The sequence below is a fragment of the Microcaecilia unicolor genome, chromosome 1 (assembly GCF_901765095.1).
Source record: "Microcaecilia unicolor chromosome 1, aMicUni1.1, whole genome shotgun sequence".
Lineage (NCBI taxonomy): Eukaryota > Metazoa > Chordata > Amphibia > Gymnophiona > Siphonopidae > Microcaecilia > Microcaecilia unicolor.
In genome coordinates, this window is record NC_044031.1 from 35,331,309 (window position 1) to 35,343,370 (window position 12,062).

General features: G+C 45.2%; 1 protein-coding gene and 1 pseudogene across 1 annotated transcript in view; one reads left to right on the forward strand and one right to left on the reverse strand.

Annotated features, from left to right (window-relative positions):
• LOC115465113 overlaps window positions 1–12,062 on the reverse strand; it is a 500,577-nt pseudogene that overhangs the window by 167,094 nt on the left and 321,421 nt on the right.
• LOC115460042 (zinc finger protein 84-like) overlaps window positions 1–12,062 on the forward strand; it is a 99,188-nt gene that overhangs the window by 37,664 nt on the left and 49,462 nt on the right. Inside the window, exon 4 of the mRNA XM_030189898.1 lies at window positions 8,564–10,086. Coding sequence (XP_030045758.1) covers window positions 8,564–10,086 — 1,523 coding nt within the window. The remainder of the gene's footprint in view (window positions 1–8,563; window positions 10,087–12,062) is intronic.

Here is a 12,062-nt window from a genome sequence, read left to right on the forward strand (position 1 = left end):
TCTCATTCTCTGCTCATATCCAGCAGATTGCCAAGACCTGTCGTTTCTTTCTTTACAACATCCGTAAAATCCGCCCCTTTCTTTCCGAGCACTCTACCAAAACCCTCATCCACACCCTTGTCACCTCTCGTTTAGACTACTGCAATCTGCTTCTTGCTGGCCTCCCACTTAGTCACCTCTCCCCTTTCCAGTCGGTTCAAAACTCTGCTGCCCGTCTCGTCTTCCGCCAGGGTCGCTTTACTCATACTACCCCTCTCCTCAAGACCCTTCACTGGCTCCCTATCCGTTTTCGCATCCTGTTCAAACTTCTTCTACTAACCTATAAATGTACTCACTCTGCTGCTCCCCAGTATCTCTCCACACTCGTCCATCCCTACACCCCTTCCCGTGCACTCCGCTCCATGGATAAATCCTTCTTATCTGTTCCCTTCTCCACTACTGCCAACTCCAGACTTCGCGCCTTCTGTCTCGCTGCACCCTACGCCTGGAATAAACTTCCTGAGCCCCTACGTCTTGCCCCATCCTTGGCCACCTTTAAATCTAGACTGAAAGCCCACCTCTTTAACATTGCTTTTGACTCGTAACCACTTGTAACCACTCGCCTCCACCTACCCTCCTCTCTTCCTTCCCGTTCACATTAATTGATTTGATTTGCTTACTTTATTTATTTTTTGTCTATTAGATTGTAAGCTCTTTGAGCAGGGACTGTCTTTCTTCTATGTTTGTGCAGCGCTGCGTACGCCTTGTAGCGCTATAGAAATGCTAAATAGTAGTAGTAGTAGTATATAGATTTTGAAATTTCTCTTTCTGACCTCAGGTTTCCCAATGGATATGATGCAGAAGGTACTGAGTGTGGAGTGGTTTGTTTTTCAGGTCTTCGTAACCTTTGAGGAGATTGCTGTCTATTTCTCCCGAGAAGAGTGGGAGGATTTAGAAGAATGGCAGAAAGAGCTTTACAAAGGTGTGATGCAAGAGAATTATGAGATCCTACGTTCACTTGGTAAGAAAGAATTTTAAGTTTTCATTAGTAGTCATAGGCCATAATGGAAAAAGATACTTCTGAGTATGTATCTCTAGGTTTGGTTTGTGAAAAAAAGGTGAATACAAGGGGCTGGTGCTAGACATGATGGGGTCCAGGACAGACGCTAGGGACGAGGCCCCAAAGCTTATTTGCAGGCTGTCTCTCGATTTCCGGCAATTTTGGTGCCCCCTTTAACACGTGTAAAGCCCGTTTTATATGCAGAAAATTGAAAGGCAGGTGGCACCTCATAGACTAAGCAATTTATTGAGGCATGAAGTTTTGAGACCAGAGTCCATATTGTCAGATGAAGGATACAAAGATAAAGTGTTGGACAGAATGTGGAAAGGGAGAGATAATGGCTGTTTAGTTTTATTTATTTATTTATTTTATTTGTAGCATTTGTATCCCATATTTTCCCACCCATTTGCAGGCTCAATGTGGCTTACATTTGCCGTTATGGCAATTGCCATTTCCGGACTTTAGATATGCACATGATTTTGCAATCAAGTGTGTACATACATGGTAGAAGAATGCATTGTGTGCTTGCGTACTTGTTAACACGTGGTTTTGCAATCAAGTGTGTATATATGTGGTAGAAGAATACTTTGTGGTCTTGTGTAGGTGTCGGCTTTATGTAGTTGCTCAGATGATGGTATTATGGTGAGAGTAATAGTGTTGGCCAGTGGTTATGTCGTTTCGGTCTTATTCTTCGTTGTTGTTGTTTAGAAGTTAGGATGATTGTTTGTTGTATGCTTTTTTGAATAGGTCCGTTTTCCGTAGTTTACGAAAGATGGTTAGATCTTGCGTTGTCTTTACTGATAGCTATGGTGAGTGAAGAGAACAAAGGATGATCTCTGAATAGTTAATAGTAATAATGTGTATTATTTGAATATGTTTACTGCCACAATTGTCTATTGCCTATGCTTATCCCTTTGTAGGAATATGGCAACGCTAAGGTTAGTTGGTTTCCTGGAAGGCTGAAATGTTCACGTATTGATTTCTGAATGTTACCATTTCTAATATCAGATTTGTATCAATCTGTTCTTTTTATTAGGGACTTAACTGTTTGTTCTGTGTAGACAAGAGAAGGATATTTCTGGCACTGTAACCTAGTGGTTAGAGCAGCAGGCTGTAAACCAGAGAAAACAAGATTCAAATCCAACTGACACTCCTTGTGGTCTTGGACAAGTCACTTAACTCCCCACTGCCTCACATACAAATTTACTCATCAATATTCAGCTAGTGGTAAAAATTAAATTCCACACCAGGTGGGGGCACCAGCACTGAATATCCATGCCTGACCAGCCAGCTACTGGCCACCAAAACTTATGCGGGTCCCGGACGAAATTTAGCTGGGTCCCGTATAAGTGGAGTCCACATATCTGTAAGCTCATCATTCCCCTTCAAGATTTCCAAACCGCCCCCCCTAAGGTCCCTTCGGGCCTACTTACTGGCCCCGATGGTCTAGTGGTCCTTGGGGCAGGAATGAACCCCACTCACACCTGACCCTCATGGTATCTAATCGAAAATGGCTGCTATGACCTATTGAGAGGAGGGTGGAAGGAAGGTGATCAGAGATGCTCCACGGGGGTGGGGGAAGCAATGAGCTTTGGCCTGACAGCTATGTGGGTGCCAGCCGATATTAAGTGCTATTATTGATGTAGCTAAGTGACCAAAGTTAGGACTGCTATCTATGCGATCCTATTTGGTTGTTTATTTACCTGGGCATTGGCACTAAGCTGCCAGCTCCTCCCCAACCTCACCCTTGGAATGTCCCTCTCCAGCCCACTTCAAAAATGGGTGATCAGAACTATTTCGCAGGACTCTCAGGTAAGCGCTGAGGAATATTGGCAGAGCCTCTCCTGCCCCTTTTAAATCACTCTGAATGTCGACCAGACAGACTGTAAGGCCCCTGGGACAGGGAAATACCCACCATATTTAAATGTAACACACCTTGAACTACCAACCTGTGGACTGCTGTACTCAGGGCTGGCGTTAGGGGTGGGTAAACAGGGATTGGTGAAACCGGACAAAGCTAGGACTGTGCTTTATTCTGGTCTGATTTGTCAGGTTACGTTATGCAGTTAAAGTGCTGAATATTGGCATTTACCTGCATAACTGCCGACTCCAGCCCTGGATTGCCCACAACATAGCTTCGCCTCTCCTGCCCGATTTAAATTGCTTTGAATATTGACCCCAGAATGTTTGTGATTTCTGTGAGACATACAGGGCTCCAAGTGTTTGACCATTTTTTTCTTCAGTTAAATTGGTGACATTCTCAGTGCTGGAAATGTTTCTAAACAATGATTTTGGAGTAATCATACCCAGAGTGATTATGGGAAACCTAATGTGGTATTATTGCTCTGGGAACAGGCTCTTCAACCGTCACCCCTGATATTATATCCCACATTGAAAGAGGGGAAGAGCCGTACATCAGGGATGAGCCAAGATCAGAGGAAAGAGAAACTGGAAAAAGCAGCTGCTCAGGTGAGTCCTGTAATAAGAGAAACTGATGCCAAACTGCTGAACCAGTGGAGTAGGTACAGGGGGCCACGGGGGCCTGGACCCCCCAAAATGGATGCAGGGCCCCTGGTTTGGCTGGAGGGGAACCCCCGTCAGCTGAAGCGTTTCTCAAGCACTACTCTCCTTACATTGCCTGCCCTGCTTCCCTCTCGTTGCGTGCATGTTTGGTTTTAGTGAAGCATAGCTTTTGCAATACTTCACACACGCTCAGTTTCATTAAAATCGAGCATGTGCAACATGAGGAAAGGCTGCCCAACAGTAAGGAGTCGGGGACAATAGCTGAAAACGGGGGATGTCCGCTAGCCTTAGGGGAGGAGAAAATGTCAAAATATGGGTTGTTTGAATATAGGATATGTATCAGTTATAACTGTTTTGATCATATGGATCTGTTAAATAACAGTTGGATGATTTCTCTTAATGTTGTATTCAGCAACAAAAATTATTCCAAAAAAAGATCAGAAACCATTCAGTGTGACAGGTGCAGTAATAGGGAAATTCACATCACTTGTATTTCAATTTATCTCCCCTTACACCTGACTTAAACTGTGCCTGCTGAGGCTGTCTCGTTAGACTTTTTAACCCGTATAATTCAGGGGCGAAGCCACAGGCGGGCCTGGACGGGCCCAGGCCCAGCCACTTTCCCTCCAGGCCTGCCCATCCAACATCCTGCTGCTGTCGCTGCCTTTTCTCCCGCGGCTCCGACGGGTCCGGGAAGCAGCGTTCAGCAGCGTTGCTTGCCTTTTAAAATAATTCATCTCCCCAGGCTCCGCTGCATTTACTTCTTCGCCCGTCGCAAAGCGCTGCCGTTCGCACAGGCAGCTCCGCTCCCCTTTGCCACGTCCATCTGGCCCTACGTATCCACTACAGGAAGTGGATCTGAGAGGGCCGGATGGACGCGGCAAAGGGGAGCGGAGCTGCCTGTGTGAACGGCAGCGCTTTGCGACGGGCGAAGAAGTAAATGCAGCAGAGCCTGGGGAGACGAATTATTTTGAAAGGCACGCAGGCAACGCTGCTGAACGCTGCTTCCCACCACGCTGGTGACTGGCGCAGGGATGAGATTTCTCAAGCCTTGGGTGCCTCTAGAAGATTCTTCAGCTGGCAGGGCCTGGAGATCCCCGCCAGCCCAGGTATTTGTCTTTAGGGGAGGGGGATGGACAGAGAGGAAATATGTGGGTCATGCCCACCCAGTCCACCCCCAGGCCCACCCAAAAATTGAGATCTGGCTACGCTACTGGTATAATTCCTAAAACTGTTCATCTAAGGTGGCAGTTCTCAACCAGTCTTCTTTTGTGATACACCTGACAGACAACGTTCATGTATGTGACATACCAGATACTAAAATTTATAGCTGAACAAAGCATGCCTAAATATTTGTTTAATTATTTTAAAGTTTAGTATGAATTTATTTGCCTGTCTCCTATCAAGAAGCTGTATGCAACATATCGGTCCCAGATTCTCACTTGTCATACAACAAAACAAATATATATTCAAATTCTAGTGTCACTTCAGTAACAGCAACACAGAATCATTCCACTGCCAGATACTGTGAAGCAACACAGAAACCTGCTACATAGCAAACAGAAGCTGTGGACAGCACACCTGCAATATTTTCAGTTGGTGCTCCAGGCAGCAGTTATTATTGGGGGTAGTGGGGAAGCGGAAATAGGGACCAGTTACAGGGATTTCAAGACTGGTCTTCCCAGCTTGCAGGCACTGATGGTTGTAAAGGAAACACAGGCTTGCTGTCTAAACCAAAAAATTTTGTGACACACTGGTTGAGAACCAGGGCAGGTCTGTGAGCTTCAAGAAAAAAAAACCCATTAATGCTATCTGGAAGGCAACTGGATTCAGGTTTTTCATCTCCCGCTCTGATTATACTCTCCTCTCCTGTGTCCTTACATGTGGTCTGCTACTAGAATCTTTGATTTTGAAAATGTAATCTATTTGCAAACCTTTTCATCCCCTTTCCTAAACATGCCCCTGAGAGACATCTCCTTGAAGAGTAACTAAACAGTTGCACTTTGTGATGGAGAGAGCTTTCAGAAACTCAGTTGGCTGTTGTAGCCTTGACAATTGTCCCCAGTGATCACTAGAAACAGCTACAGGATGCACAAATATTTTTTTCCACATGCAAGAGGACTTGACACAATGTTGTTATGACAGGATACTTGGAAACACTTCATTCTGTAACAGAAGGGAGTTGGTAGTTTGTCTAGCAACATGAATGAGTCTGAAGGCTGTCTCCTCTATTGCTAAATATTATTATCTGCTAAAGGCTTATAACTGAGATATGTATTATTTGTCATATTGAATTATACCTTCTAGAAACACATTTATGAAGACACTAGTAAAAAAAGGCCCGTTTCTGAGACCAATGAAACGGGCGCTAGCAAGGTTTTCATCGTAGTGTGTATGTTTGAGAGTGTGTGAGAGTGACTGTGTGAGAGAGAGACAGAGTGAATGTGCGAGTGTGTGTGTGTGTGACATAGAGTGAGGCTGTCTGTTTGAGAGTGTGTGTGTGAGAATGAGAGTGTGCAGCAGGGCCCCCGTCTCCTGCCCCCGTCTTCCCTCTCTCCTTTCCTTCCCCTCCCCCTCCCCCTCCCCTTTTTCCTCCCCTCCCAGCTTTATGGTCGTGGCCCCCTCCCTCCGCCTTTCAGGGTCGTGGCCCTCTCTCCCACTGCCTCGTTCAAGCTGCCTCCCTCCCATGTGCTGGCTGGCTCCCTCCCGCCGACGTTCAGGCTGGCTGCCTGCCTTGTGAGGCTGTGTGTGTGAGAATGAGAGTGTGTGTGTGAGAGAGAATGAGAGTGTGCGGCAGGGGCTCCCCCTCCCCTCCCAGCTTGAGGGCCGTAGCGCCCCCTCCCTCCCTCCGCCCTTCAGGGTCGTGGCCCTCTCTCTCACTGCCTCGTTCAAGCTCCCTCCCTCCCATGTTCTGGCTGACTGGCTCCCACCCTCCCCTCCGACGTTCAGTCTGGCTGCGTTGTGACGCGAGGGCGGGGTGATGGTAGTCCTCCCTTTCTGCTCGTTTGCGATCCGTCTGACGTCCCTTTTTTTCGGGTAGGAACGGGTGGGCGATGCTATTCGTTGAGTGTAAGTGCTCCGCCCTCAACGTCATCACGTTGTGACGCGAGGGCATGGCATACAGTCATGGAGGAGCATCGATCTACACCGCCTCATTTTTAGAACGTTGGGAAAAGTGAGGCTTCAATAGAACGTTGGAGGTGCGTTTTATGTTTCAACAATTTTTATTGATGATATTATACAGATAACAGTACCCAGAAAAACATAATGTAGCTCTGATAATGAACACATTCACAGCTCAAGAAAAAAAAACAAAAAACCCCTCACATAGAGCATTATCATCAATGTTTTAGTATAGAACCCCCCTCCCCCCCTGCCAACATTCTAAAACAGTCTACTTTGAACTCGTATGTTCCCCCCACCCATATCAAACTTCCACCACTCTCGAAATTTAGTAAGGAACAGAATGTTATCAAAAATTAGAACAGTAAAACAAACAGTAAAATCCTTCCCTCCCCCCCCCCCCCCCCACCTACCCCCCTCCCCTTGTTGAGAGATATCCAGACTTCCAACTTCTACCACAAAGGATGGACCCACCTCAATATATATCTAAAGGGAGTTCACCACTAAACTCCGCCCTTTAGGAGACAGACTGTGAATATATGGCCCCCAAATATCTAGAAATCGCCTCCGCCGCCCAGGGGAGCTGCCCACACCTCTCCTCTCAAACAACATAAACTCATGTAGTTTGTTTCGCCAATACTAGAAGTCCGGAGGGGTCTCCGCCACCCACTGGCTCAGTATTAGCCTCTTACCAATCAAAAAGGCCTTCTGAACCAATTGACGGGCCGAGCCCCCCCTGTAAAAGGAAAGCTTCATATTTGTCTAACAAAATTCCCATCGGAGAGCACATGATTCTCGAGTCCAAAAGATCCGCCAGATAGTGAGCAATGGAGTCCCAAAAATGTCTCACTTTATAGCAGCTCCACAAACAATGAAAAAGAGATCCTGGAGCCCTCCCACATTTCCCACATAAAGGCGTAGAAATTCCCCCCATCTTGAATATCTGAGCCTTCGTTAAATAGGCCCTATGGAGAATACGATATTGGCACTCTCTAAGCCCTGCACTACCCGCCAAACTCCATATCCTGGCCGTCAAAACATCAAAGTCTAAAGTGATATGTGGAGGTGCTTTTTATATAGAGAGATTTGGACATCTGTTTGTGCCCTGATAGTTAATGATGACAGATAAAGGCCTGAACGGTCCATCCAGTCTGCCCAGCAGTCACACACATTATTATCCAACTCCCTTCTAGGTTTCTACTTTTTCTTGTTGTTGTTGGAATGTGCTCTATTTTTTTTGCTCTGCAACATTTCACACTATACCATTTAGAAGAAAATAGGGCTTATTTATTAGGCTTTAGTTTACATGTTTTTAAGGAGTAGCTCAATGTAATTTACACTAGGTATTTCCATGTCTCCAGAGGGATTACAGTCTAAGGGGCCCTTTTACTAAGCAGCTCTAAAATGTGGCCTGCACTAGCCTCGGTTCGGGGCTTTCCCGGGCGCTAGGGCCACTTTTAGCGCTGCCAGTAAGTGGCTCATTTTTACAGTTCTGCAGTAATGGCCACGCACTAATTTTCCCATTAGCAGCACATCAGCAGTTACTGACATCTATTTTGTAGGCGGTATAAACTCGGAAGCTAATCCTGTACTAACTGATTAGCATAGCTGCGCCCACTCCACCCCCAGAGCTAAAGAATATATTTTAAATTTGAACATTGCGCATGGAAAACTTACTGCGGAATGCGGTAGGCCATTTTAAGGTGCGGTAAGCTCAAATGATTTCTTACCGCAACTTAGTGAAAAGGCCCGTAAGTTTGTACCTGAGGCAGTGGAGGGTTAAATGACTTGCCTAAGATCACAAGGAGCAGCTGTGAGATTTGAAATGGGTTAAACTGACCCTCTCCTCTAATAATGACTAATGTTTGTTTTATCTAGAAGATGCTGATCGCGGAAGCAATAATGGAGGGAGACATCATTGGGAGCTGAGTGAGAATCCAGAAGGGGACAAGATGTTATCAAAAAGAGACAAAGAGGAAATTTCTATCTGTTCTTGTTGGGGAACAAAGTGTAAGAATCAATTCATCTCAGAAAAGCAGCAAAACAATCCAACAGGAAACATATTGTTGTTTCAGCAAAGTGCCAATAATGTCACACATCTAGGGGAAGAGCAGAGAAATCAGAGAACAGAACAAAGATGTTTATGTGATGTGTGCGAGATATTCCTCAGGGATCCTGAAACACAGATATCTCAGCAAAAATCTGATGCTGAAGAAAGACCACGTATATATACAGACTGTGGGAAATCCTTAACTGAGAAGGAAGAACTACAGGAACAAAAGAAAACGTGTAGGGTAGAGAGACCTTTTAGCCGTTCTGAGTGCCAGAAAGGTTTAATTAAGAAGAGAGAACTAATTCAACATCATAAAATCCACAAAGGAGAGAAACTATTTACATTCACTGAAGGTAGTAAAAGATACAGTCAAAACACCGAGATCATAGTCCACAAGAAAATCCATTCAACAGTGAAACCGTTTACATGTACAGAGTGTGAGAAACAATTCAGTCAGAAGAAACATCTAACATTCCACCAAAGATTCCACAGTAAAATAAAACCATTCATTTGTACTGAGTGTGGTAAGAACTTTAGTCAGAAGGTCTCTCTCAACAACCACCAAAGAAGTCACATAGGACGAAAACCATTTACTTGCACTGTATGCAGTAAGAGCTTCATTTTGAAGGGCTATCTAGCACGTCACCAGAGTACCCACGTAAGAATGAAACCATTCACTTGTACTGAGTGTAGTAAAACCTTTCGGCATAAGGGAGATCTCAAAAGACATGAGAAAATCCACACAGCGATAAAACCATTTACATGTACTGAGTGTGGAAAAAGCTATAGACGGAAAACATCCCTTTCGATCCACCAAAGAATTCATATAGGATTGAAACTGTTTACTTGTACTGAGTGTGGTAAAAGCTTGAGTCACAAGGAAAATCTAACACGCCACCAAAGAATACATACGGGGCTGAAACCTTATCTCTGTACTGAGTGCAATAAAAGCTTCAGTCACAAGTTAGACCTAACACGTCACCAAACAGTCCATACAGGGCTAAAACCTTATATATGTACTGAGTGTGATAAAAGCTTCAGTCACAAGTTAGGTCTAACACGCCACCAAAGAATCCATACAGGATTGAAACCATTTTCGTGTACTGAGTGTGGTAAAAACTTCAGTCGGAAGACATCACTTTCAATTCACCATAGAATCCATACAGGACTGAAACCGTTTTCTTGTACTGAGTGTGGTAAAAGCTACAGTTGGAAGCCATCGCTCTCAATCCACCAGAGAACCCATCAGAGAACCCAGACAGGGGTGAAACCTTTTTCTTGTTCTAAATGTGATAAAACCTTCAGTTTGAAGGAATACTTAACACGTCACCAGAGATCACACACTGGCTGAGAGCGTCTCCAACATATTTTTGGCATAAGGGTGAAATTTGTTCTTGTTATGATATATGCAGTGTTGACCCACTGAACAAAGAAAGACGCAACAAAAATTGTGAAATAGGTGAGGCAAATCTCTTTTAACGAATCAGCCCAGGTAAGCTAATGCACAAATACAGTGGGAAATAGAGATAGGTACTCTATAGACTACAAGTTGATCAAAATCTGACATAGTTAAAAAGAGGCGAAGTAAACTTAAAGAAGAGAGAGTGAAACTTGTAGCACAGTACAGTGGACCACTGACAAAATGGTTGACGGCATAAAAAAAATGGTATTGTATCTTCTTGCTGGCTGTGATTGCTGATGTCAGAAAGCTTGTATACAAAGCTCCTCTCATCTATTGAAAATTCTGTAATCCCTAAAACTGTTTGCTGTGTCAGAAAAACAGTAGAATCGCGATCCTGACAGAATTAAAGTAAATAAAAGAAGATATGATTACTAAAGACATTTCAAAACCAATAAGAACTTGATGCAGGAAAACCAGACATTGTGATGCTATCTTAAAAGCAGACTTCACAAAGTGACCCAGTTATTAATTTATCCCATTTGTGTTTGTGGAAAAAATAAATATAGCATTCACATGAAAAAAGAATCATGTCTCTCTGATCTGTTAGTGAAGAAATCCATAAAGATTAAATAGCTGTCATATGTTGGCCACTACAAATGTGACCACTGTTTTCACATATAAGATCACTATTGCAGTTAAAGAATTTATGAATCCAGTGACTGAGAAGATCTGTACCCTGCAAGGTGTCACTCTAGAGCACTCATTTTTGAAGCAGATGGACATCTCAAAATAGCCGAAAATGACCAAATTGCAATTTTCAAAAGGTAGAATTTGGATGTTTTCCACTGCAATTCGTCCAAAGAGCAAGGGGGTTGTGTTGGAGACATGCTTTGGGTGGGAATAGGGTGGGCCTAAAATTAGGACGTCTTTCAGCGATAATGGAATGGGAAGTATTGTCCAAGGCAAAATAATTAGGATGTTCTTATCTAGACCTGTTTCAAACATCTCCAGGATACAAAAAGTTGCTCTGACTGAGCAGATGATCCAGGGGCGTATCTGCTATGGGGGCCTGGCCCCCGTAGATTTGCTCCTGGACACCCCTACTGACGACCCTCTCAACCCTCCCCCTCCTCCCGCCGTCACTCTGCCGTCACACCTCACCCTCCCTTTGCTGGCGGGGGACCCCAACCCCCGCCAGCCAAAGTCTCCTTCCTTCGTTTGGGTTTGGTTTGTGACGACACCACCCCCACCCCCGCCAACACCACCACCTCCAACTACTTCAACCCCCCCTCTCACCAAAGACGACACCACCACCCGCCCGACGACGACACCACCACCTGGCTCCAACTACTTTGTACCCCCTCCTCCCGCCAGCAAAGGGAGGTGAGGCGGGAGGAGGGGGTACAAAGTAGTTGGAGCCAGGTGGTGGTGTCATCGTCGGGCGGGTGGTGGTGTCGTCGTCTTTGGCGAGAGGGGGGGTTGAAGTAGTTGGAGGTGGTGGTGTTGGCGGGGGTGGGGGTGGTGTCGTCGTCTTCAGCGGGGGGCGGGGGGGGCTAAAATGTGCCCCCTCACCTCGGATCTGGCCTCCCCTACCGTTGAAGTTCAGATATGCCCCTGATATGATCAGTGGTGAGATGAAGGCATGACCACCCTCCTTCCTCTCCCAGTGGTTACTGGCCTCCCCCAACCCTCATAAGAAGTGAAAGTGACGGTGTATGCCAGGCCCTATGACCACTTCAAGTGTTATGGCCATTCCTAATAAAGAAACAAGTAAGTGTAAGGAGTAGCCTAGTGGTCAGTTCAGTGGGCTTTGAACAACAGGACCTGGGTTTCATTCCCACTTTAACTCTTTTCTGTAGAAATAAGTGAGCCCTTCTGGAATATGGAAGTACTTACTGTACTTGCATTTATAATACACCTGC